This window comes from Moschus berezovskii, chromosome 8 (assembly GCF_049115385.1).
Source record: "Moschus berezovskii isolate FMDL1 chromosome 8, NW_MosBer_1.0, whole genome shotgun sequence".
NCBI lineage: Eukaryota > Metazoa > Chordata > Mammalia > Artiodactyla > Moschidae > Moschus > Moschus berezovskii.
The window spans coordinates 29,943,680-29,965,981 of record NC_142467.1 but is presented as its reverse complement, the minus strand read 5'-3'; the positions used below and the strand labels follow the sequence as shown (position 1 = coordinate 29,965,981).

The following is a 22,302-nucleotide window of genomic DNA, read 5'->3' as shown; positions in this document are numbered from 1 at the left end:
GCAGAGGCTGCGGCCGGGCGGGCGGGCGAGGGAGGGACGCGCGCCGCGGTGAGCGGCTAGCGCCGCCGCCACCGCCGCCGCGCCGACTCTGCCCTTTAAATCGGTCTCCAAGCCGATTACAGCTGATCTCCCACGTGACGTTTTACCTTCTGTCTCCCGGCGGGAGTTGCCCGAGGACAGTCCTTCTCAGCCCGCCGCGAGGCGCGGGCTCCCGCAACTTTGAGCGAAGCCGCGGCCGGCCGGGCGCCCTCGCGGGCCCTCTCCGCTCGGGCGTCGGGGCGCCGGGGGCTTCGCTCGGCCGGGGGCGGTCGGGGCAGACACGTGTCCCGGCCGCGGCCCGCCGCCCCTCGGCCCCGCGCGGCGCCGCGCCCGGGAGGCCGACGGCGTGCCCGCTGCGCCGCGTCAGGCAGCGGGGCGCCCCCCGCGCCGTCCGGAGCCGGGCGGGCGCGCCCTCGGAGCAGCCGGCGGGGCATGGCCGCGAGGCAGGGCTGAGCCCCCGCGCCTCACCATGCAGAAGAGCGTGCGCTACAACGAGGGGCACGCCCTGCACCTGGCCTTCCTGGCCCGCAAAGAGGGCACCAAGCGCGGCTTCCTGAGCAAGAAGGCAGCCGAGGCGAGCCGCTGGCACGAAAAGTGGTTCGCCCTCTACCAGAATGTGCTCTTCTACTTTGAGGGCGAGCAGAGCTGCCGCCCGGCCGGCATGTACCTCCTGGAGGGCTGCAGCTGCGAGCGGGCACTCGCGCCGCCCAGGGCCGGGGCCGGGCCGGGCGGCGCCCGGGACACGCTGGACAAGCAGGTACCACGCGCCGTCCCCTCCCCGAGCCCCGCCGGCGGCCGCGGCGGTTCCCAGCCCTCCCAACCCCGGGGGTCGAGGGCCCGACCTAACGCGAGGCCCTCGCTCCGAGGTCCCCCGCGGCGTCCGCGGCAGGACCGCTCCACGCGTCCCGCCACTTCCATCCCGTCGTGTCCTCCCTTCTCCATCTCTCTGTGATCCGTTGGAATAGTGGCTCGGCTTTCTTTCGGTTTTTTCCGCGTCCCGAAAGCGGTCGGGTCCTTTCAGCTTCTGTGCTCACCTCCCATGGCCTCTCTACACCTCGTTCGGAAGGATTTAGTGTGGTGACGTGTGTTGACACCTGTTGGATTTAGATTGGCAACACGGAACTAACTTATTTGGGAAAGTTTGGTTTCTCCTTTACCCGGCTGGTGCGTGCAGGTTTCTTTCCCTGAGATGTTTGATCACTGGCTGAGCAGGGAACACACCGGGCTCCCGGGACGGACAGGCACTTTCTGTTGGTCACTTTCAATCTGTCTTTGTGGTTTCTGTCAGTTTACTTTGCTAACATTTGGCCTGCTGGGTCTAATTATGAAGGTAAATCTGTATCCGTTTCCCTCAGGATTAATATTTAGTAGCCACATTCCTGTTATGTGTAAACACGCAGGCGTTTAAAAAGAACGCTTCTGTGTACTTTTCAATGAATGCTTTCAAAATCAATGTGATCTTTTTATTCTGGGTCGTAATTTTATTAGTTTTGCTATGTTTTGCACTCACGGAGGAAAAAAAAAAGCCTGCAAATTTAGTAACTCCCGCACCCCATTCCTGCGAATGCGAAATTTGTATTTTTTCAATCACCATTTGTTATTAAAGTTAAAGCAGACTAATTTTATGCTCCCAAATCTTCTCACTTCGCTTCTAGATGTCTACCTGGAAAAAAAGACTGATGGTCTTTGTTGTTGCATAAACATATTTAGCAGGTTAATGGTGCAAGTCAGACCAAACAGCGTCTGCTGCAAACCCCGAGGGCGGCTGTGGGAGGCGCTAGCGATGGAAAGATGAATAAGATGCCTGCCTAACCCTTGGGGGCTCATAAAACAATGTGTAAAGTTAAGAGGAGTTAAAACTAGATGGACCAGAAGTTTTTCTTTTTTCACTTTGGTTTCACTGTAAATCATTCAGGTTTAACTGATTAAGCATGGTATAACACACATCTGAAAGACTTAAAGTATACCCCCTTTGGTTTTTGAGGGCATGTTGAGGGTCTTTGAAAAACTAATTTCCAATTTTGTAGATGTAGGTACTGGAAATATAAGTTTAAATTTTAAGTTAGATATTTTAGAAATTGAGAGCCAGAGGAGGGGTTTTGAAGAAATATGTAGAGTTTTTTTTTTTTTTTCAGGATTTTTTTTTTTTTTTAATGTTTCTGTTGGTGAGGTTTTTCTTAAAGGCATGTGTTCCAAGGCCCATAGGAGCAAAGAACAATGGATTTGAAACTTGTTATTATGTCTGAACTAAAATAGGATACTTTAGATTATTCTGAAGATACATCATTGACTTAATTACAAAGTATTTTTCTCTTTGTATGTATGCTAATATCAGGAGATAGCCACTTAAAAAAAAATAAACTGGGGAGTTTTTACCTGTTGCACCGAAACATGGCTGCCTGTCCTGTTAACATATGAAAACCAAGATTTTTCTACTTGGAGAATAACCAGACTCTCATCTTTAGGATAGTTTTCTTTGAAGCATACTTTATAAAGAACTCTAATCTCTATAAATAGTTTGAATCTCAGGCTACTTCCTAATGGAAGTCCAAAATAGGTCTCCTTGCAAAAAAAATTTTTTTTCTGTCATACAAGCCATGAATATTTCTCACTCTTTTCTACATCTCCATGAGGTTAGAAATTAGAACCTGTGGTGATTGTAATAAAACTGAGATAGAGAATACAGCATTCAAAATGGGTTAGGAGTTGGACTGGGCAATCTGTTAGTTTGTTTTGTGTTAGACATCCTTTATGACTTAGGGTGGCTGAGCAGGCTGGTATTTCTTGTGTAGTACTGTCTGGCTGTGTTAGAAGAATGAAGAAGAAACTGTGAAGACGAGAAGCCAGCAGAAACAGTTTACCTTAAATCTACAGTTTATTTAGTTGGTTCTCTTTCAGTTAATTTGTGTTGCTAACATGCTAATGCGAAGAACCGACTCTTTGGAAAAGACCCTGATGCTGGGAAAGATTGAGGGCAGGAGGAGAAGGGGACGACAGAGGATAAGATGGTTGGATGGTATCACTGATTCAGTGAACACGAGTTTGAGCAAACTCTGGGAGATAGTGAAGGACCGGGAAGACTGCAGCCTGGTGTGCTGCAGTCCATGGCGTCACAAAGATCTGGACACGACTTAGCGACTGAACAACAGTGTTTTTCACCTCAGCTAGACACAGGTGAGGTAGGGGGAAGATGAGTGGGGCTGAGCAGAGATCCTGTCACGGTCTGCTTCTCCAAGTATGCTTCTGGCACTTTCCTCATGAACGTTTCTAGCAACCCCATAAACATACTTGAAGGTTAGGGCTTGAACCAGGTCTTAAGGAGACAGAATGGGTTTCCTCCACCATTTCTGTGTGACTTCTTGATGGCAAATCTCTTAACATCTCATTTTTTCTGTTAATGAAATCTGTTTTTTTAACATGTAAATATTAAGAGTTTGGCTAAGATGATTTCTAAGTTGCCTTCCAATTAGGACATCTCCTGCTTCTAGGATTTTAACAGATAGTGTGAGCTTTTTGCTATGTACAAGGATATGAAAGACAGTTTCACAAGATTTAAAGATTACCAGTCTCTGTAATAAATACTGCCTCTGAGTAGCTGAGGCCAAGCAGGTGACTGAAGTGGACATTCTGATAAATCCGATCAGCAGAGGTTCAGAACTATAGAAACATCATTGCTTGAGACAAAGACGTTCTTATCATTCACATTGAAGGGCGACATATTGTAATGACAATGATAGTTGATGTAATTCTCGCTATAAAATGCCTCTAATCATTCTTGCCCGTTTAAATTCTACTTCTTCAAATTATTTAAAATTCTAATTAGCTGTGGTAAGTTTGAGAAGAAAACACTCATTGGTTTGTTTCTTAATACTCATTCAAAGTGCGTTGGTTGACAAAAGAAAATTAAGGTTTTTTCTTTTGTTTTTTTTCTTCCCTCTCCTTCCTTCTTTCCCTCTGTCCCTTGCTCGCTCCCACTTCTTTCCTTTATTTCACCATTTTATCTTAAACTCTTTCCAGTTAAGAAGAAAAAAGAAAAGTGATTTTCATTTCCAATGTGCATAGGTTGAAGGAATATTTGTATTGCTCTATTTTTCTCAATAGTGTCCCAGGATTTCACTTTAGTTGGTCCTTGGGAGATGCATGGCTCTTATCAACCTTCTGTATTAGCTATTTCTTAGCGATAGTTGCGGTGATACAGTCAGAATGCTGTCAGTTACAGAAAATTTTAAGTGGTGCTCCTTTTCTCGAAAATATGTGTATTGGTAGCACTTCTTTCTAAAAGAGCTCCATTTATGGAAAATGACAAACTTACCTTTCATTCCAGGTACAGGTGTTCAAGGGGAAAAGGAATTTGCATTTAGTAGGAACCTTCTATGTGCTAAGTTCAGTGTTACCTTCTATTAGCTAGTCAAGTTGGAACCTCACTTCCGCTCTTGGAGATTGGTAATATTCTTTCATGTTTACCTATGATAAGACTGAGGCTTTAAGAGTTTTAGGAAGATGGCCAAAGTCTAACTCTAGGTATGAAGACTGAATAATCTCTGAAGAGTGTCTTATTAAGGAGACTATTTAAATCCACTGAGCTTCAAGAAATTTCAGATCTGGGTGAAATGGGGGTTGGAGTTGTAGTAAGTGAATCACTGTTTAATTTTTTCCTCTTAAAACTGTTCAAGGAGCAGTTTCCATTTTGAGAAATACAGTTGCAGACCATTCCATTTTCAAAGAAAAATGGACTTTATGTTTAAACAGTTGTGTGGGGCATTCATTTACTTCAGTAGGGAATCATTAAAAATACTCCAGGCTGAAAGCACGAATCCCAGTTAGTTTCATCTGTTTAAGTGGTTGTATCCGTCTTGCCCGCTTGCAGGAGTGGCATACAGGAACAAACTCATCTTTACTCTTACTCTCCTGGTAATGTCGAGTGTTCTGTTCAGCCTGATTTCAGTTGTTTCAGAGGCAGGGGAGAGAATATATCCTTAGTTCTGGAGGTTTAAAGTAGTAGATACTAGTCTTATTTGTGCTGAATGAAACATGTTTTAATTTTTAAGGGATTAAAGGTTATGTGATTCCCCCTGTCACCTCATTTCCAGCCAGTCATTTTAGCCTTCCTAACTTGACCACAAGCAGAGGATTTTAATCATTTTATCGAATTAGGCAGAGCTGCCTGCAAGCCCTGAAATATTTGTGGAGGTTGGGGAGTGTGGATGATCGGTTTTTGTTCCAGCTCACGTTAATTGAAATATAATAACTAACTCAGTATTTTCTTTTCAACCTTTGCTATTGAACACAAATAAAGGGCGAATGGAATAAAAATATTTGTTAAATCTTGTAAAATGTTTTAAAGTATAATTTAGGAAAGAAGTGATTTATCACTTGAATTTTGTAATCATTCTTCCAATTAAGCTTTGAGTGAAGAAAGATAATCTATGGATTAGAAAAATACAGTTTTAATTTTGACTGTACTGAATCTTACTGTTTATATTATTGTACTTATCACTAAGAATTCAGTGTAGAAAAATCCATCTTTGATGGGACAGATGTACATAAAAGTGAATTTTTATTGTGACAAGTATTTTTCCGTGGGTTTTAATAAGTGAGTACTAAATACTACTAAATGGTGGAAAATATTTGTAGTGTAATAACAGTTTTTTCCCCTTCTTTCAGGAATGAAAAAGCAGAAATATTTTTCTTTCATTGAATGATAAGTCTTAAAGCATGTATGATAACCAAAAGCTTCTGGCTTAGCCGGCAAATATTAGTAGTTTGTTGTAATAGTAGTTATTGATATTGCTGTTTGTTTAATGCAGATTATACTTTTTAGTTGACCATATTTTTGTCCATATTTCTCAATAAATATGCATGATACAGTCAATATAATTTTAATTTTATAGAGTAGAAAAAGTAATGAAATAAGCCATATTGACAAACAATATGGATTTACTCAGATCTGAAGTCCTGATTTTACAATTTTAAAGTAGCTTTATGTTTTTATGCCTTGTTTATTTGTCCTATAAGAAAGGGATATGTGTGTATATTTGTGTATGCATATTGTGTATATGTTTATTGAGTTTATCTTCCGTCATTAAAAATTAAGCACTTTTTGTGGAGAAAGCAATGGCAAGCCACTCCAGTACTCTTGCCTGGAGAATCCCATGGATGGAGGAGCCTGGTAGGCTGCAGTCCGTGGGTCACTAGGGGTCAGACACTACTGAGCGACTTCACTTTCACTTTTCACTTTCACATATTGGAGAAGGAAATGGCAACCCGCTCCAGTGTTCTTGCCTGGAGAAGCCCAGGGACGGGGGAGCCTGGTGGGCTTCCGTCTATGGGGTCACACAGAGTCGGACACGACTGAAGTGACACAGCAGCAGCAGCAGCAGTGCAATTGTATAGTTTATCTTTCATCATTAAAAATCAGACACATTTTATACAATTATATGGAGCTTCTCATGTGGTGCTAGTGGTAAAGAAGCTACCTGCCAATGCAGGAGACATAAGAGACACAAGTTCGATCCCTGGAGAAGGGAATGACAACCCATTCCAGTATTCTTGCCTGGAGAATCCCACGGACAGAGACTGGAGGGCTGTAGTTCATGGAGTTGCAAAGAATTGGACACAGCTGAGGCAATTTAGCGTTCAATTACATATCTTGGAGTTTGCAGGTTTTTATTTGTATCATTAAGACATGTATTTCAAGACATGAGTTATAAATACAATCTGTGTACAATTTGGGGTGATTTTTCAGGACTAATGATTGTGTTAAGTTACTGCTACTGCTAAGTCACTTCAGTTGTGTCTGACTCTGTGTGACCCCATAGACGGAAGCCCACCAGGCTCCCCCGTCCCTGGGCTTCTCCAGGCAAGAACACTGGAGTGGGTTGCCATTTCCTTCTCCAATATGTGAAAGTGAAAAGTGAAAGTGAAGTCGCTCAGTCGTGTCCGACCCTTAGCGACCCCACGGACTGCAGCCTACCAGGCTCCTCCATCCATGGGATTTTCTAGGTAAGAGTACTGGAGTGGCTTGCCATTGCCTTCTCCGGTGTTAAGTTACATCACAGTATAAATTCCTCTCTGAAATTAATTTAACTTAAATCCAACCAGTCCATTCTAAAGGAGATCAGTCCTGGGTGTTCATTGGAAGGACTGATGCTAAAGCTGAAACTCCAATAATCTGGCCACCTCATGCAAAGAGTTGACTCACTGGAAAAGACTCTGATGCTGGGAGGGATTGGGGGCAGGAGGAGAAGGAGACGACAGAGAATGAAATGGCTGGATGGCATCACCAACTCGATGGACATGACTTTGAGTGAACTCCGGGAGTTGGTGATGGACAGGGAGGCCTGGCGTGCTGCAATTCATGGGGTCGCAAAGAGTCGGACACGACTGAGCGACTGAACTGAACTGAAGACTATGTATATGAAAATCTTAGTTTTTATTGAAACAAAACTAGCAATGATATTTGTTAGGTATCAATATAGCACTATGGTAAATGTTTGTTTACTATATAATATTTGGCAATTATTCTAAAAATTGACCATTATTCTAGAACTATTCAATGCAGTTCAGTTGGTATAATTTTCAAATATTAGCTGATTGTAAAGTTATAAGTACATTATTTTGGCTCCACCAAAGGGTATAAAATATTTTACCATTTTTCCCAAGAAATTAAAATGTGATTATGTGTATATTTTTGGAGGAAAACAGCAGCAAGTTTTCCTTGATAAAACATTTGTATCAGAAAGTGGAACAAAGATGCGGAAAGCACATGTTCTCACAATTTTTCCTTTTTACTAACACTTGAAAAACTTAACGATTCACTAGAAATGAACATTCAAGTAATTTTTCTTAAAACTGCTCATAGTGAATGCTGCTGCTGCTAAGTCATTTCATTCGTGTCCGACTCTGTGCGACCCCATAGACGGCAGCCCACCAGGCTCCCCCATCCCTGGGATTTTCCAGGCAAGAGTACTGGAGTGGGGTGCCGTTGCCTTCTCCTCATGGTGAATGCAGAATGCTCCAAATATACTTTTAGGGAGAGGGCAGAAAAAAAGAAAAAAGTTTATCTGTGTTTATTTAAGTAATAATTCTTTTTTATTGAACTATAAAGAAAGAAATGAGAAAGTTGGGGAGGCTTATGTAAGTCATAGCATTAGAGTGCGGTAAGTTAATGAAAGCTAGAATTCTCATAACATCTGAGAAGATACAAGTAAAACTACTTTAAGAAAAACTATGCTTAAAAATAAAAGTTGTTGATTCTTTAGTGCAGTGGTCCCCAACCTTTTTGACACCAGAGACAAGTTTCGTGGAAGAGTTTTCCATGGACAGGGGATAGGGAGATGGTTTCGAGATAATTTAAGCACATTACATTTATTGTGCACTTTATTTCTATTATTATTAAATCAACTCCACCTCAGGTCATCAAACATTAGATCCTGGAGACTGGGAACCCCTGCTTCAGTGCCTTATTTCTATTTTTTTTTAATGGAGGCTAAAATTTCTTTTATTAGCTCCTCCCAAACTTATGCTGTGAACTGGCTGAGACTGATGATGTTGGGGTCAGCAGGCGTCTGAGGGACCCTGGTTACTGATACTTTGCATTCTTTCTTGTCAGTTTCCCGAAATGTTTTATTTTGTCTTTTTCTGATTTAATGTAGACAACGCCTGATTCATTTCCTGAACTATATTTATGAGCTCATGCCATTTTTGTGACTAATGTAAACAGGACGGTTGCTGCTGCTAAGTCACTTCAGTCGTGTCCGACTCTGTGTGACCCCATAGACGGAAGCCCACCAGGCTCCCCCATCCCTGGGATTCTCCAGGCAACAACACGAGTGGGTTGCCATTTCCTTCTCCAATGTGTGAAAGTGAAGTCGCTCAGTCGTGTCTGACCCTTAGCGACCCCATGGACTGCAGCCTACCAGGCTCCTCCATCCATGGGATTTTCTAGGCAACAGGACGGTTAGTGCCATCAAATAGAGGGACGATTGGAAAGCTAGGAGGCTTCTGGGGTTAGAAATATGGGAATGGGAAGGAGGTAGTTTGGCCTCAGGCTCACTGTGGAGTATCATACCTCACTGCAGAGTCATAACAAAATAATGTTATGATGCATAGGAATCTGAAATGGATTTGCTTTCAACTTGAAGAATGTCACTTTCCAGGTCAGATAGTAGTATCGTGTATGGTTTGGTTCAGAAGTTAAACTGTGAGGGTTTCAGTCTCCACGCAGATGCTTACTGGATCCATGATGAGCAATTTCTCTTTGTAAGCCTGTATCCCTGCCTGTGATGGGGATCACGGTAGTAGCTGCATCATCCGGTTGCTGAAAGACTCATAGGCAATCAGTCCATGCCCCCGCGCATACACAGCATATTTGTCAGCTGGTGTTGCTGCTGCTGCTGCTGCTAAGTCACTTCAGTCATGTCCGACTCTGTGTGACCCCATAGACGGAAGCCCACCAGGCTCTCCCGTCCCTGGGATTCTCCAGGCAAGAACACTGGAGTGGGTTGCCATTTCCTTCTCCAATGTATGAAAGTGAAAAGTGAAGGTGAAGTCGCTCAGTCGTGTCCGACCCTTAGCGACCCCACGGACTGCAGCCTTCCAGGTTCCTCCGTCCATGGGATTTTCTAGGCAAGAGTACTGGAGTGGCTTGCCATTGCCTTCTCTGGTGTTTGTGTTACTCTCTTTCCAATATAATTCTTTTAAAATTTTCTTCTTGTTGCTTTAATTACTAGGGTTGCTTAGGCAGGTTTTAACTTTCTTCCTCTTTAAAAAATACTTTTAATTTAACACAGGCAAAATAGAATATTTTAGGGAATACCAATATACTAATTGTCCAGCTTCAACGATCTTCAGCTCTCTGCTTTCTTGTTGCATTTTTTTTCCCCCACACATGCCTATGTTGTTGTTGTTGTTGTTGTTTGACTCTTTTAAAGCAAGTCCCAAACATCATATTAAATAAGGAGGTTTTTCGTTTTTGGCATAGCCCTTGTTTGGCGCTGAAGATTGTAGTAGGTGTATCTGAAAAGAACGATCCTGGAAAGAGTTTGTAATGCGTTTCTGATTTAGTGTGTGTTATTATAATTGTCATCTTCTTTTTGTTCCTTTGATATCATTATAAAGGAGAAAACCTGAGACAGTAGTTGTGAAGATATAAAGGTAGTAGAAATAGGTTTTAAATAAGGCCTGGCTTGTTAAATCCTAAAGAAAAGAAGTCTGAAATCAGTTGTTTAACTATGACCATGATGTAAAAAGTATTTTCATGATTTGACCACATTGTAGGGGAAATTGGACTTCCCTGGTGGCTCAGACGGTAAAGAATCCGCTTGCAATGTGTGAGACCTGGGTTCGATCCCTGGGTTGGGAAGATCCCCTGGAGGAGGGCATGGCAACCCCCTCCAGTGTTCTTGCCTGGAGAATCCCATGGACAGAGGAGCCTGGTGGTCTACAGTCCATGGGGTCCAAAGAGTCAGATATGACTGACTAAGCACAGCACACATAGAGGAAATTAAATTATTGGTGGTTTTCTTACTGAGGGATTCTTATCTTTCTTTCTTTTTTCTTAATTTTTTTTCTTTTTCTTATCTTTCTTTAAATCTACTTACTAAACTCTTCCAGCAGCTGAAAGAGTCTTGTTTATAGAGTTAAGAGTGAGTGCTTTCTCTTCTGATGCCATTGATACTTCTCATTTCTCAGTATTTTGCATAGCTTTGCAACAATCAGGACATCATCCATAAACCAGTGTTTCATCAATCTTTGAAAATCAGTCCTGAGACTGATTTTCAGCAGTAGTAAATGCTATTTTAAGGTATTTACTAAGGTTTCCTTAGTCAGGTGTGTAGTTTGCTTTTTCTAGTGCTGCTAAGTTTTTCCAGGGTTCGTTGGTTTCTGTCACATGATTATTTGCTTTAGGCAAGGGAGGGACATAAACTCAAGTTGTCTTGAACAATAGACACCTCTGTGTGTGGTAGGGGGATAGTGGGAATATTATAAAAGGGCAAGTATTGCTCTATCTTGATTGTGACCAGCTATGATTTGGGCTTCCCTGGTGGCTCAAGGGTAAAGAGTCTACCTGCAATGCAGGAGACACCGGTTCAATCTCTGGGTCAGGAAGAGCCCCTGGAGAAGGAAATGGCAACCCACTCTAGTATTGTTGCCTGGAATATCCCGTGGACAGAGTAGTTGGGCTGGCTACAGTCCATGGGGTCGCAGAGTTGGACACGACTTAGCGACTAAACCACTATAGCTGTGCTTTGGACACTGGTGCTGGCTGACATGTTCTTCAGTGTGTTTATGCCTCTTTGGTTCCTCATGGCTTCTGTTTTCTCATCATTTCTGCTTCCCTTAACTGTGTGCTGCCATGCCTCTCGTGGTACTGACTCAGCATGGTGTGGCCCTTCTCTGCTTTTACTGCTTTAGTTCTCACTGCGGCATCTCTTATTCACTCGGTGTATTCATACTCATCTTTTTGTGAGGGAATCTCATTGGCTCAGCTCACATTTGGAGACTAGACAAGACTACTAGACTCTGACCAGTCCGTGGACTGGCTGTCAGTCAGCAGGAGCTGTGGATAACATGAAAAGTTTGGTGGATGTCAGAGGCGTTGTTATTGACACGTCTAGTGTATTCATCAAGCTAGTAAATATTATTTTCACTGACTAATATTTATACATTGTAAGCCACCTTCTCTTCCTTCAGTAGCAATTTTATATCCTCACCTTATCAATAAGATCTTTCCAGTAAAACAGTTTCTGTCCTCTGGTCCTGATTGGCCTCCTGTGTTGCTAAGGATTCGTGTTCATAACTTCGCTTTACTTTTTAATACTTTGATAGTAAATGTTATTTGAATGTTGTTCTTTTGACAGTAAATTACAATCTAAACCTGTTTTCAGAGTATAGCATATAGAAAAGCACGCAGATCACAAGTGTGGGGCTTCCTGAATGTTCACAGAGTGATTATATTTTTGTAAGCAGCACCCAGATCAAGTGATTGACATGTTCAGCCTCCAGAAACTAACCTCGCATCTGTTGCTCTTCAGTGCTCCTACCCGTGGGTGGCCATCACCCTTACTTCTAACATCATGGATTCCTTTTGCCTGTTTTTGAACTTCATCATAGACTCATGCAGTGAGTACTCTTCTGTGTCAGGTTTCTTTCCCTCAGCATCGTATCTGTGAGTTTTGGATGACACCTTGGATGCTGTGTTGGCTTCCTTTTCATTTCTTTGTAGTGTTCCACTGGATGCGTATACACTGGTTTCTTGCTCTATTCTTTGTCTACTGTTGGTGAAACATTTGGATTGTTTCTAGATCGAGGCTATTACAAATAATATGGCTATGGAAATTCTTGTACAGATATTGTGTGTATGTTCATGTATGCATTTCTGTTCATTCTATGCCCAGGAGTTAACTTTTTGGTTCATAGGACTTACTTATATTCAACTTCAATAATTACTGCTAAACAGTTTTCTGAAATAGTTATATCAATTTGTGTTCCCGCTAGCAATGTAGAAGAATTACAATTGCTCTGCATCCTTGCTAATAGTTGGTATTATCCATCTTTTTAGTTTTAAGCCTTCTAGTAGACATGTAGTAGTATCTCATGTTGGTTTTCATTTTTATTTCTCTGATATTTAACTTGAACATTTTCCCAAGTATTTCTTGACCATTTGAACGTTCTCTGTTTTGAAGTGCTTATTCAATCTTTTGCCCATTTTTCAGTTGAGTTGTCGTATCTTGTTGATCTGTGCTTGCATGCTAAGTCACTTCAGTGGTGTCAGACTCTTTGTGACCCTAGGGACTGTAACCCTCCAGGCTCCTCTCTCCAGGGGATTCTCCAGGCAAGAATATTGGAGTGGGTTGCCATGCCCTTCTCCAGGAGATCTTCCCAACCTGGGGATTGAACCCTTGTCTCTTACATCTCCTTCACTGGCAGGTGGGTTCTTTACCAATAGCACCACCTGAGAAGCCCTTATTGATCTGTAGGAGTTTTTAAATATTAAGTTAAACTATATGAATTGCCATTTTTGAATGTCAAAATAATTGAATATCATCTCGTTCATCCTAGTATGTATGAAGACACGAGTCCTTTGTCGGTTATATGTATTGGAAATATTTACTCTGGTTTGCCTTTCTACTTTCTTAAAGGTGTCGTTTGATGATGAAAAGTTTAAAATTTTATTGTAGTATAAAATATCTATATTTTTCTTTGTGGCATTGGTCTGCCCATGAAATGAGTGTGGTGTGGATGGGGACAGCATCTGGAGGTGCTTTGTATGGAAGGTGCAGGATCTGGGGTCTCCCTTGTTGCTCTGTGGTCAAAGCAGTCAAGTGGATCACAGAAGATGCAGCCGTAGGTAAAACAGAATGCACTTGCAGCAGCTTCAGATTGCCACACCAGGATGTTTTCCCCTTTAAGAAAAGCTCCAGGGGCAATCTACAGGACAAAAATATCTTACTGTTCTTTCCTCCCTCATACGTCCCGGGGCCTGAGGTGTTCCCTCCCTACATGGTAGGTTGTTGTTCTTCCTCTAGAGATGCAAGACATGTTTATGCACCAAAGACTTGTACAAGAATTTTGACAGCAGTGTTATTCACAAAAGAGGGTGTTCTGTTCCAGTACTTCTAACTTCACTTCGTTTTCAGTCATCCCCAGTTCACACCTACCTTTCGTCTCAAAGGGCAGATGCGAGAGGGACAAGGTACTTTTATTATCTTAACCAGAGCTAGTTTGAATTCCTGACAGCTACCTTTCAACTATACTGCCACCTGGAGGATGTATCATCCAGCCTGGCCTGGGGGTGCTGTTAGTGAAAGAAAAATGCATCATGCCCAACACTGATCAAGACTGCATCCTCAGTTTTCAAAATACACCTATGTAACGCTCTGTCATCCTTCCCCTTTGTCCTGATCCTTACCCAGGAAATGATCGAGAAGGGATGAGCCGTGTCTTGGAATACCCACATTCACTAATCAAATGCCTTACTGAAATATCTGGACCAGGAGGGAATGAGGGAGAAAGAGGTAGACGGTCCATCCATTGTTGAGTGCACAGATTAGTTTCAAGGGCCACAGTGGGGTGACTGGAAACTGCTAACCAGTAACCCGCAAGAGTACCAACAGTGGTGATCAGCGCTGCGAGCCCTGAGAGGGCTTCAAATGTCTGGTGTAGGCAATCTGCCAGGAGCGGGAGGGGGTCACGCCCCTCATGACGTGGCCTATCCCATTGTGAGACAAATGGGTCAACTTTGGACAGGAGTCACAAGCCTGCCCTGCAGCGGTCGCCCTCTGCATTAGAAACAGAGTCAGCCTCCATCAGCGGTTTGATTCCAGTTGGCCCACAGTCCTTCCTGTGGGCACTTGCATGCCTGATCCAGAGAGTTCAGTCAGCAGACAGTTTAATCAGTCCCCGCCATTGATGTTTTCAAAGAAGGATCTTTGAATCTTACAGTCTGTAGTTTTCCAAATGATAGACCAGATGGCTGTGCCATTGCCAACAGCCATGAAGTCTGAGCCCTGCCCTCTGACTGGAGCAACTCCATCCACTTTTTCTTCTACATAGCTGACACAGAGACTGACCAGCCACAGCACACTGGTGTTTACCATTGGGTTTCAGCTTAGCCAAACCATCAGTGAATCAGGCCCAGATATTTAGGGAATTTCTGTGAATCAAGGATCCTATTGAGTCAGTGGCTTTGCCTCAGATAGCTGAGCAGATAAAGTTTCCCACAGAGAGAGAGATGCTGCTCTTTAAAATGTAAAACTGAGGTGCTTCTGGGGTCACACCAACTACATTCTTAAACATACCTTTTCCATTGAACAAACAAGGTCTGAGCCCTGCCTACCTTGTCAGTTCTTGAAGTCTGAGTTAATTCATCCAAAAATGGGAATTTCAGATTGGAAAGTTATAAGTCCTCCATGGGTCAGTTTCAACAAGGACTCAGCTGTAAACTAATGGTCACCTGCATGCCTTGTAATTTTGTTTGGATGCTGGACATTGTTTATGAAAAATCAAAAGAGGTGATTTCAGTTTCTGCGTGACATTATTTTCCTTCAGAGAGGATTTACTTTTGGTTTCTTGCTGGCATTAATGTGGGGGTAGCAGTAGCAGCAGCATTCTGAGGATAAGCTGGTGAAAGTTAGGTTTCAGGTTTGTGAGAGCAGAGTTTCCACTTTGTCTTGATTTCTAAAAAACGGCCTTTCTAAGATCTTATCAGGAATTCTGAGTGTTTACATGACCCCCTCCTCCTTGGTCTCTTCACAGCCCCATGGGACTTCCAAAAACTCAGTGCTGATTTCCAGCCTCTTAGCTGCTGCTTTCTGCCTGGCCTCTTAGCCTCTTGGCTCTGTACTACTTAGAAATTGGCAAATTCTTTGAGAGGAACAACTTCAAAGCCTGTTAGACTCACTAGTTTACTTCCCTTCTCTAAGGTCTTTACTTCTTAGGTCCTGGCTATCTTGTTAGCTCCTGATGCTTTCAGACGGATTATTGTGTGTGTGTGTCTGTGTGTGTGTATGTATACGTGTGTTGTGTCCAGCTTTTCTAATTGTCCATAGTGTGTGCGTGTTAGAGTGGTTGGGGAGGGTCTATAATAAGTTACCTGGCTGTTACCACTTAGAAATGAGTTTTAATAGTGAGTCTAAAAATGAGTCAAACTCCTTTCAAAACAGTGGAAGAATTAATCTTGTTTCCTTTTTACAGGATGGATCTGTTAATCACTTGTAATTCAGTAGTAATAAAATACTAAGAAGTCAAATCACAACTAATCCTTATTTTATCAACTTAATTCTGAAGATCTTTGAATATGTGTATTCTGAGATGTAACTATTTCCTCATCTGGAAAATGGGCATGATAATTCCTACTTTGTAAAGAAAGTGGGAATATTAAATTGGGATAAAAGTTTATAAGATGCTTTTCATATAGTGATACTTTTTATATACTTTAAATTCAAGAACGTCCTTTTAAATTCTTCACAGTTACATTTTTTTCATTTAAGTGAGGGTCATTTAAACAGTAGGTCAGTTGGGAGTTTGCTTACTGCAAGTGTGTGTTCTGTTCATTTTATGGTCCATTTTGAGAACCAGATAGCTCTCTGCCTAGTTTGTTGGCATCTTTTTGAGCCCAAGATTTTTAAGTACTATGGAAAATATTTAGTGGATAACAGATTCCTCAAGAATTAGTTGGAAGATTACTTTTACTAATTGCAGGAGAACATTACCTAAATAGTGAAGAAATTTTGTCATGTAGATGCTTTCTGTTGTAATGGTGATACACCTTCTAATGGTGATACATATTAAATATATTAAGATTAATAGGTAATGTTCATAACAAAAATATAGCTAAATTAATATTTGTGCTTTAAAGGTTCAGTCTTTTACAGAGGGTATTTAAAACGTATACTAAAAGATACATCCACAGCTTACTCATTTTTTCTCCCTTTTGGTACAAATTGCCACGTTAACAGAATATTTTTATTTTTATTGTTATTGCTTTTTGTTGGTTGTCCTGACTTAAAAAAAAATCTTTATTGGAGATTTATCAATACAATGTAGTGTTAGTTTTCAGTGTACAGCAAAATGAATCATACACACACACACACATATTGTTGTTTAGTCACTAAGTTGTGTCCAGCTCTATGACCCCATGGGCTGTAGCCCACAGGCTTCTTTGTCCATGGGATTTCCCAGGCAAGAGTACTGTAGTGAGTAGCTATTTCCTTCTCCAGGACATCTTCCTGACCCAGGAATTGAACCTTAGTCTCTTTCTTGGTAGGCAGATCCTTTAACACTGTACCACCTGGAAAGTCTATATACATAAAGACTATATATATATATATAGCTACTAGGGATATATATGTATATATATATATAGTAGGCAAGCCACTCCAGTACTCTTGCCTAGAAAATCGCATGGACAGAGGAGCCTGGTGGGCTGCAGTCCATGGGGTCGCTACTAGTCGGACACGACTGAGCGACTTCACTTTCACACATTGGAGAAGGAAATGGCAACCCACTCCAGTGTTCTTTCCTGGAGAATCCCAGGGACGGGATCCTGGTGGGCTGCCGTCTATGGGGTCGCACAGAGTTGGACACGACTGAAGTGACTTAGCAGCAGCAGCAGCAGCAGCTCTATAGTAGCTAGTAGCTCAGCTGGTAAAGAATTTGCTTGCAATGCAGGAGATCCCCGTTTGATTCCTGAGTCAGGAAGATCCCCTGGAGAAGGGTTAGGCTACCCACTCCAGTATTCTTGGGCTTCCCTGATGGCTCAGATAATAAAGCCATTTCACCTACAATGCAGGAGACCTAGATTCAACCTTGAGTTGGGAAGATCCCCTGGAGGAGGGCATGGCAACCCACTCCAGTATTCTTGCCTGGAGAATGCCCATGGACAGAGGATCCTGGCGGGCTACAGTCCGTGGGATTACAAAAAGTCAGACAGCACTGAGTGACTAAGCAACAAGCAAGTATATATCAATATGTATATATAATTGAATATTTGTATATTCTTTTTAAAATTCTTTTCCCGTAAAGGTTAGTACAGAATTTTGAATAGATTTCCCGGTGCTATACACTGAGCCCTTGTTGTCTGCTTTATATCTAGTAGTGTGTATATGTTAATCCCAATCTCCTAATTTAACAGAACATTTTTAAAGCAACTTTTTATTTATAAAAATAATATTATGAAGGAATTGGAAACTACTTGGTCTAATTGGGCAAGCAGTGAATCCTAACTGAAAACCAGGGCAAATAAGTCTAAAGATCTAATGTATAGGCATGGTGACCATACCTGGGCTCTCCTGGTGGCTCAGATGATAAAGAATCTGCTTGTGATGCAGGAGACCCAGGTTCGATCCCTGGGTCAGGAAGATCCCCTGGAGAAGGGAACTTCAACCCACTCCAGTATTGTATCAAAATTGAAAATATGCTAAGAGACTAGATATCAGATGCACTTATTGGACAAAATGCTAACCATGTAAGGAGATGATATGTTAACTAGCTTGACTGTAGTAATTATTTCACCAAGTTTATCAAATCATCATGATGTGCACCTTAAATATATATATATATATATAATTTTTATTTTAAAATAAATCTATTCATTAAAAAAGTAATGTTTCTGGAGATCCAAAGGATATCTTGGTTACTATACAATTCAGTATTGTATACTTGAAATTAATTACCAGAGTAGACCTAAAATGTTCTCACCACACAAACAGGTACACAAGGTTACAATATAAAAGTAATAGATTTGTTAGCTGACCTTATCATGGTAATTATTTCACAACATATAGTATATCAAATCATCATGTACACTTTAAACTTACACAGTGTTATTTGTCAGTTATATCTCAATGAAACCGGGGAAATAAATCAGTGAGTGGATATAAATAGTATATATTTTCTGATTCCACGAATTATATATAGAAGTGATTGGTTGTTCTTGCAACACTCTAGCCCAAGTGGATACCGGTCAAAATGCCTGCATTCTTATCCCAGTTCTTTGAGAGAATTAAGGCACTATATAATTTCGTGAACATTTGGTCAGATGAAAAACAGAGCTTGTTTGTTTGTAAATAATTGAATGTAAAGGATTGAAGTTTGTGATCTTGAAACTAACTTGGTATCTCAAGACACTAGCTGATGAACCCAAATAGACCTTACCTTAACTAGTATCTTGTCTTCTGTTTTTATGCAGTTGCAATAGAAATTTAAACTATTATTATTATTACTTAAAAATTAAATAATGATATATAATTCTATTTAACTTTCAAAATACATTTGTCTATTTTAACCATTTGATTTCTTAATAACTTTGTATTGTGTTTCCTTTACAATTTCTACCTTTTTAGGCACATGGTTAAGCTTATTAATGAATTATAAAATTCATTCTCTCAAAAAGGAATAATGTTTTTGGTGTACAATTTGAAGTCAGAGAACTATAAGAAAATTAATATTTCCTGAAATCCCATTCCTCAGAGAAAACCATATATTGAATTGTTGGAGGATTTCTCTCAGGAGTTTTTTTCATGGGTATAAATATAATAGACATTTTTAAAGTAAAGTGTAATCAATATCATATTTTATATGTAGAGTTTTGGATCTTGATTTTTAATTGAACATTGTATTGTGAGCATTTTGTTTGTCAGTAACTATCTTTGAAAACATTATTTTAAATTACCATACAGCATTCTTGCTATCACACAGATGTACAGTAAACATTCTGCTGTCTGATGTTTAGATTGTTTCAGTGTTATAAAGCTGTGCTTTGGTATAGTAAGTAATGCTGCAGTGAACATCAGGATGACATTTGTGAAAAAACTCAGGGCAGGTGGAAGCACATGCAGTAAAATTAATGAACAAAAAAGCAGAAAGTGATAGGCAGCTTTTAGCTATGACCATAAGGGTATTTCCCCCAACTTCTCCACCTTAATTAAAACCTATTTTCTCTAATAAATGCCCACTTTCATTTCAAGGTAGTTTTGTAACTGGTTGAAAACCCAACAGAAAATGTAAATTCCTGGAATGAAGGTAAAATCTCACCTGTGAGTAAAATACAGAAACAAATATGGCCCAATATGGTAGTCTAATTTGGGGAAATAAAACTATAGACCTATGAATGCATTTTGGCGGGATTTACTCTTCTTAGGAGGTATTTGTTTTGATTAGTTAGAGTGCCTGGGACCAGGATAAATGAGCTCTGTTTGAATGAATAAAGTAGAAATGCCTAACATTACCACATTCTATCGATTTTAAACATACTTGGATTGTAATGTTTCACATTTTGTGAAAATAGAGTGTGTTTTTAGTCAATGTGCATACTTGGTTGATGTGATAATACTTTTCCTATACAACTTTACTAATTTGGGTGCATTTAATGATACCATGGGCTTCCCAGGTGGCTCAATGGTAAAGAACCCACCTGCCAATGCAGGAGACACAGGAGATGCAGGTTCTTGGAGGAGAAAATGGCAACCCACTCCAGTATTCTTGCCTGGAAAATCCCATGGACAGAGGAGCCTGGCAGGCTACAGTCCCTGGGGTCTGAAAGAGCTGGACATGACAGTATGCACACACTTAATGATACCATGATAGACGCAGAGTGGGACTTTTCAGACTAAGATACTTGACAGTTGTGTTTGAAGCACTGTTTGCTCTGTGTATTTGAGCCTAGAGGTATATAAATGTCTATATTATATCATAGGCTTCCCTGGTGGCTCAGATGATAAAGAATCTGGCTGCAATGCGGGAGACCTGGGTTTGATCCCTGGTTTGGGAAGATCCTCTGGAGGAGAGCCTGTCTAACCACTCTAGTATTCTTGCCTGGAGAATCCCCATGGACAGAGGTGCCTGGTGGGCTACAGTCATGGGGTCGCAGAAAGTCAGACATGACTGAGAGAGTAAGCACAGCACATATTGTATCATATGCAGTGGGCTTTTGACCTTTTGATAATAATTAAATATAAGGATGGGGAATGTCCTGACCACGTGAGAGGAAAATTCAATGCTTGGTTTTTAAGGTGTTTACTATCCTCTTAGACTCTGATGCTGGGAAAGGTTGGGGGTGGGAGGAGAAGGGGACGGCGGAGAATGAAATGGCTGGATGGCATCACCGACTCGATGGACATGAGTTTGAGTGAACTCTGGGAGTTGGTGATGGACAGGGAGGCCTGACGTGCTGTGATTCATGGGGTCGCGGAGAGTCGGACACGACTGAGCGACTTAACTGAACTGAACTGACTATCCTCTTATCGTGGTTGTTATCTCTTCCTGCAGCCCCTTTAAGTCACACTATCTTTAGTCACTAAAATTCAAGATGTTGCTTCTCCATAAAACATTAACAACTTTTTTGGCAGTGGGTCTTTATTTTTTAAAATTCTTCCATTGTGGTTAGAGAATGGCAAATTTGACTGATAATTCTAGCCTGTCCTTAAATTGAATTGTTTTAACCTTTTGTGATTTAAAGAAGCCAGAGCAGAACAATTAAACCCTCCTGGGATACTCATTCTTTCCTACCTTTGATGTTGTTAAGGGCTGCCTTGCCTCTCGGGACTTCTGATCCTTTCCACTGAGAACATCTCTCCTGTTCTTGGTGTTCCACCAGCCCTCCCCCATCACACCTCTCTCTGTGGCTTTTGATAGTAAGAATGATTTTGGCCCCAAGCAGAACTTCTGAAAGAATGTCACTGAACCTCTTCTGTCCTCTTATTTTAAAACGCATATGTTGCTGTGAATTTAAATAAATGGGCTTTCTAGTTTTGTTGTTTAGACCAAACATTTATGTATTGTTATTGATGTATAGTTAATTTACAATGTTGTGCTTGTATCTATTGTACAGCAAAGTGATTCATATATACATATATATGTGTGTTTTCTATGTCTGTGAGTCTATTTCTGTTTTGTAAATAAGTTCATTAGCATCTTTTTTTTATATTATACAAATAAGTGACGTCATATGACATATATCTTTCTCTCTCTGACTTACCAATCTCTAGGTCCACCCGTGGTGCTGTAGATGGCATTATTTCAGTCTTTTTTATGACTGAGTAATATTCCATTGTATATATGTACCACATCTTTATTCATTCATCTGTCAATGGAAATTTAGATTGCTCGACAAAACATTTTATTTGAAGATTATTTTAGCATCCTGGAAGGCAGGTTTGTTTGGAGACTCTCTGTCCCTTTCCACAAAGGAGGAAAGCCCTATGCCTTTTCACCTGGCAGCCTTGTTGGCTAGTGAGGTGGGCAGCCTTGTTGGCTAGAGCTCTCACAGACCACACCTCCTGCGTACCCACTTCCCAGATTCCTGAGGATTGCTGCTGATGACATCACAGGAAAACCCACTCAAGTGTTTTCCAGATACTTCTAATCTCTTTTGCACGTTTGTATAGAAGTTACTAAAAGTTTTGGAGCTGAGTTTTTATGTATGACATGTTACTGTAGTCACAATACACCAACACCAGTTACTTATATAACCGCTGTTATGAAGTGAAAATCTTCCATGTTAGGTTTTATTAAGATTTGTTTTTGGTCATACTATTTGGCTTAATTGATATCACAGCAGGGTTCCAGGTTTTCCAGGACAATATTGATTTAAAATATTCTATCTCTAGTCTCATAACAGCATTTGGGCTTTCAGGTCATGAGGTCATGATTTGCTTTGAAAATTATGGTACTGGTACTTCCTGGTGGCTTTGGAAAAATTTGTGAAATGCTGGTTAGACTCTTAGATGGCATTCTCAGCAGTCCATATGGTACAACTGGGAT

General features: G+C 41.1%; 1 protein-coding gene across 5 annotated transcripts in view; it reads left to right on the top strand.

The window, feature by feature from the left end:
- The first annotated feature begins 303 nt into the window (after positions 1–303).
- The window catches only part of RASGRF2 (Ras protein specific guanine nucleotide releasing factor 2), a 266,695-nt gene continuing 244,696 nt past the window's right edge, over positions 304–22,302 (top strand). For 3 of the 5 annotated variants that reach the window (XM_055428673.2, XM_088838504.1, XM_055428678.2), the window contains exon 1: positions 304–796. In XM_055428673.2, coding sequence (XP_055284648.1) covers positions 509–796 — 288 coding nt within the window. In that variant the 5' untranslated portion in view covers positions 304–508. The remainder of the gene's footprint in view (positions 797–22,302) is intronic. The other 2 variants (XM_055428675.2, XM_055428677.2) reach the window with 2 other exon arrangements.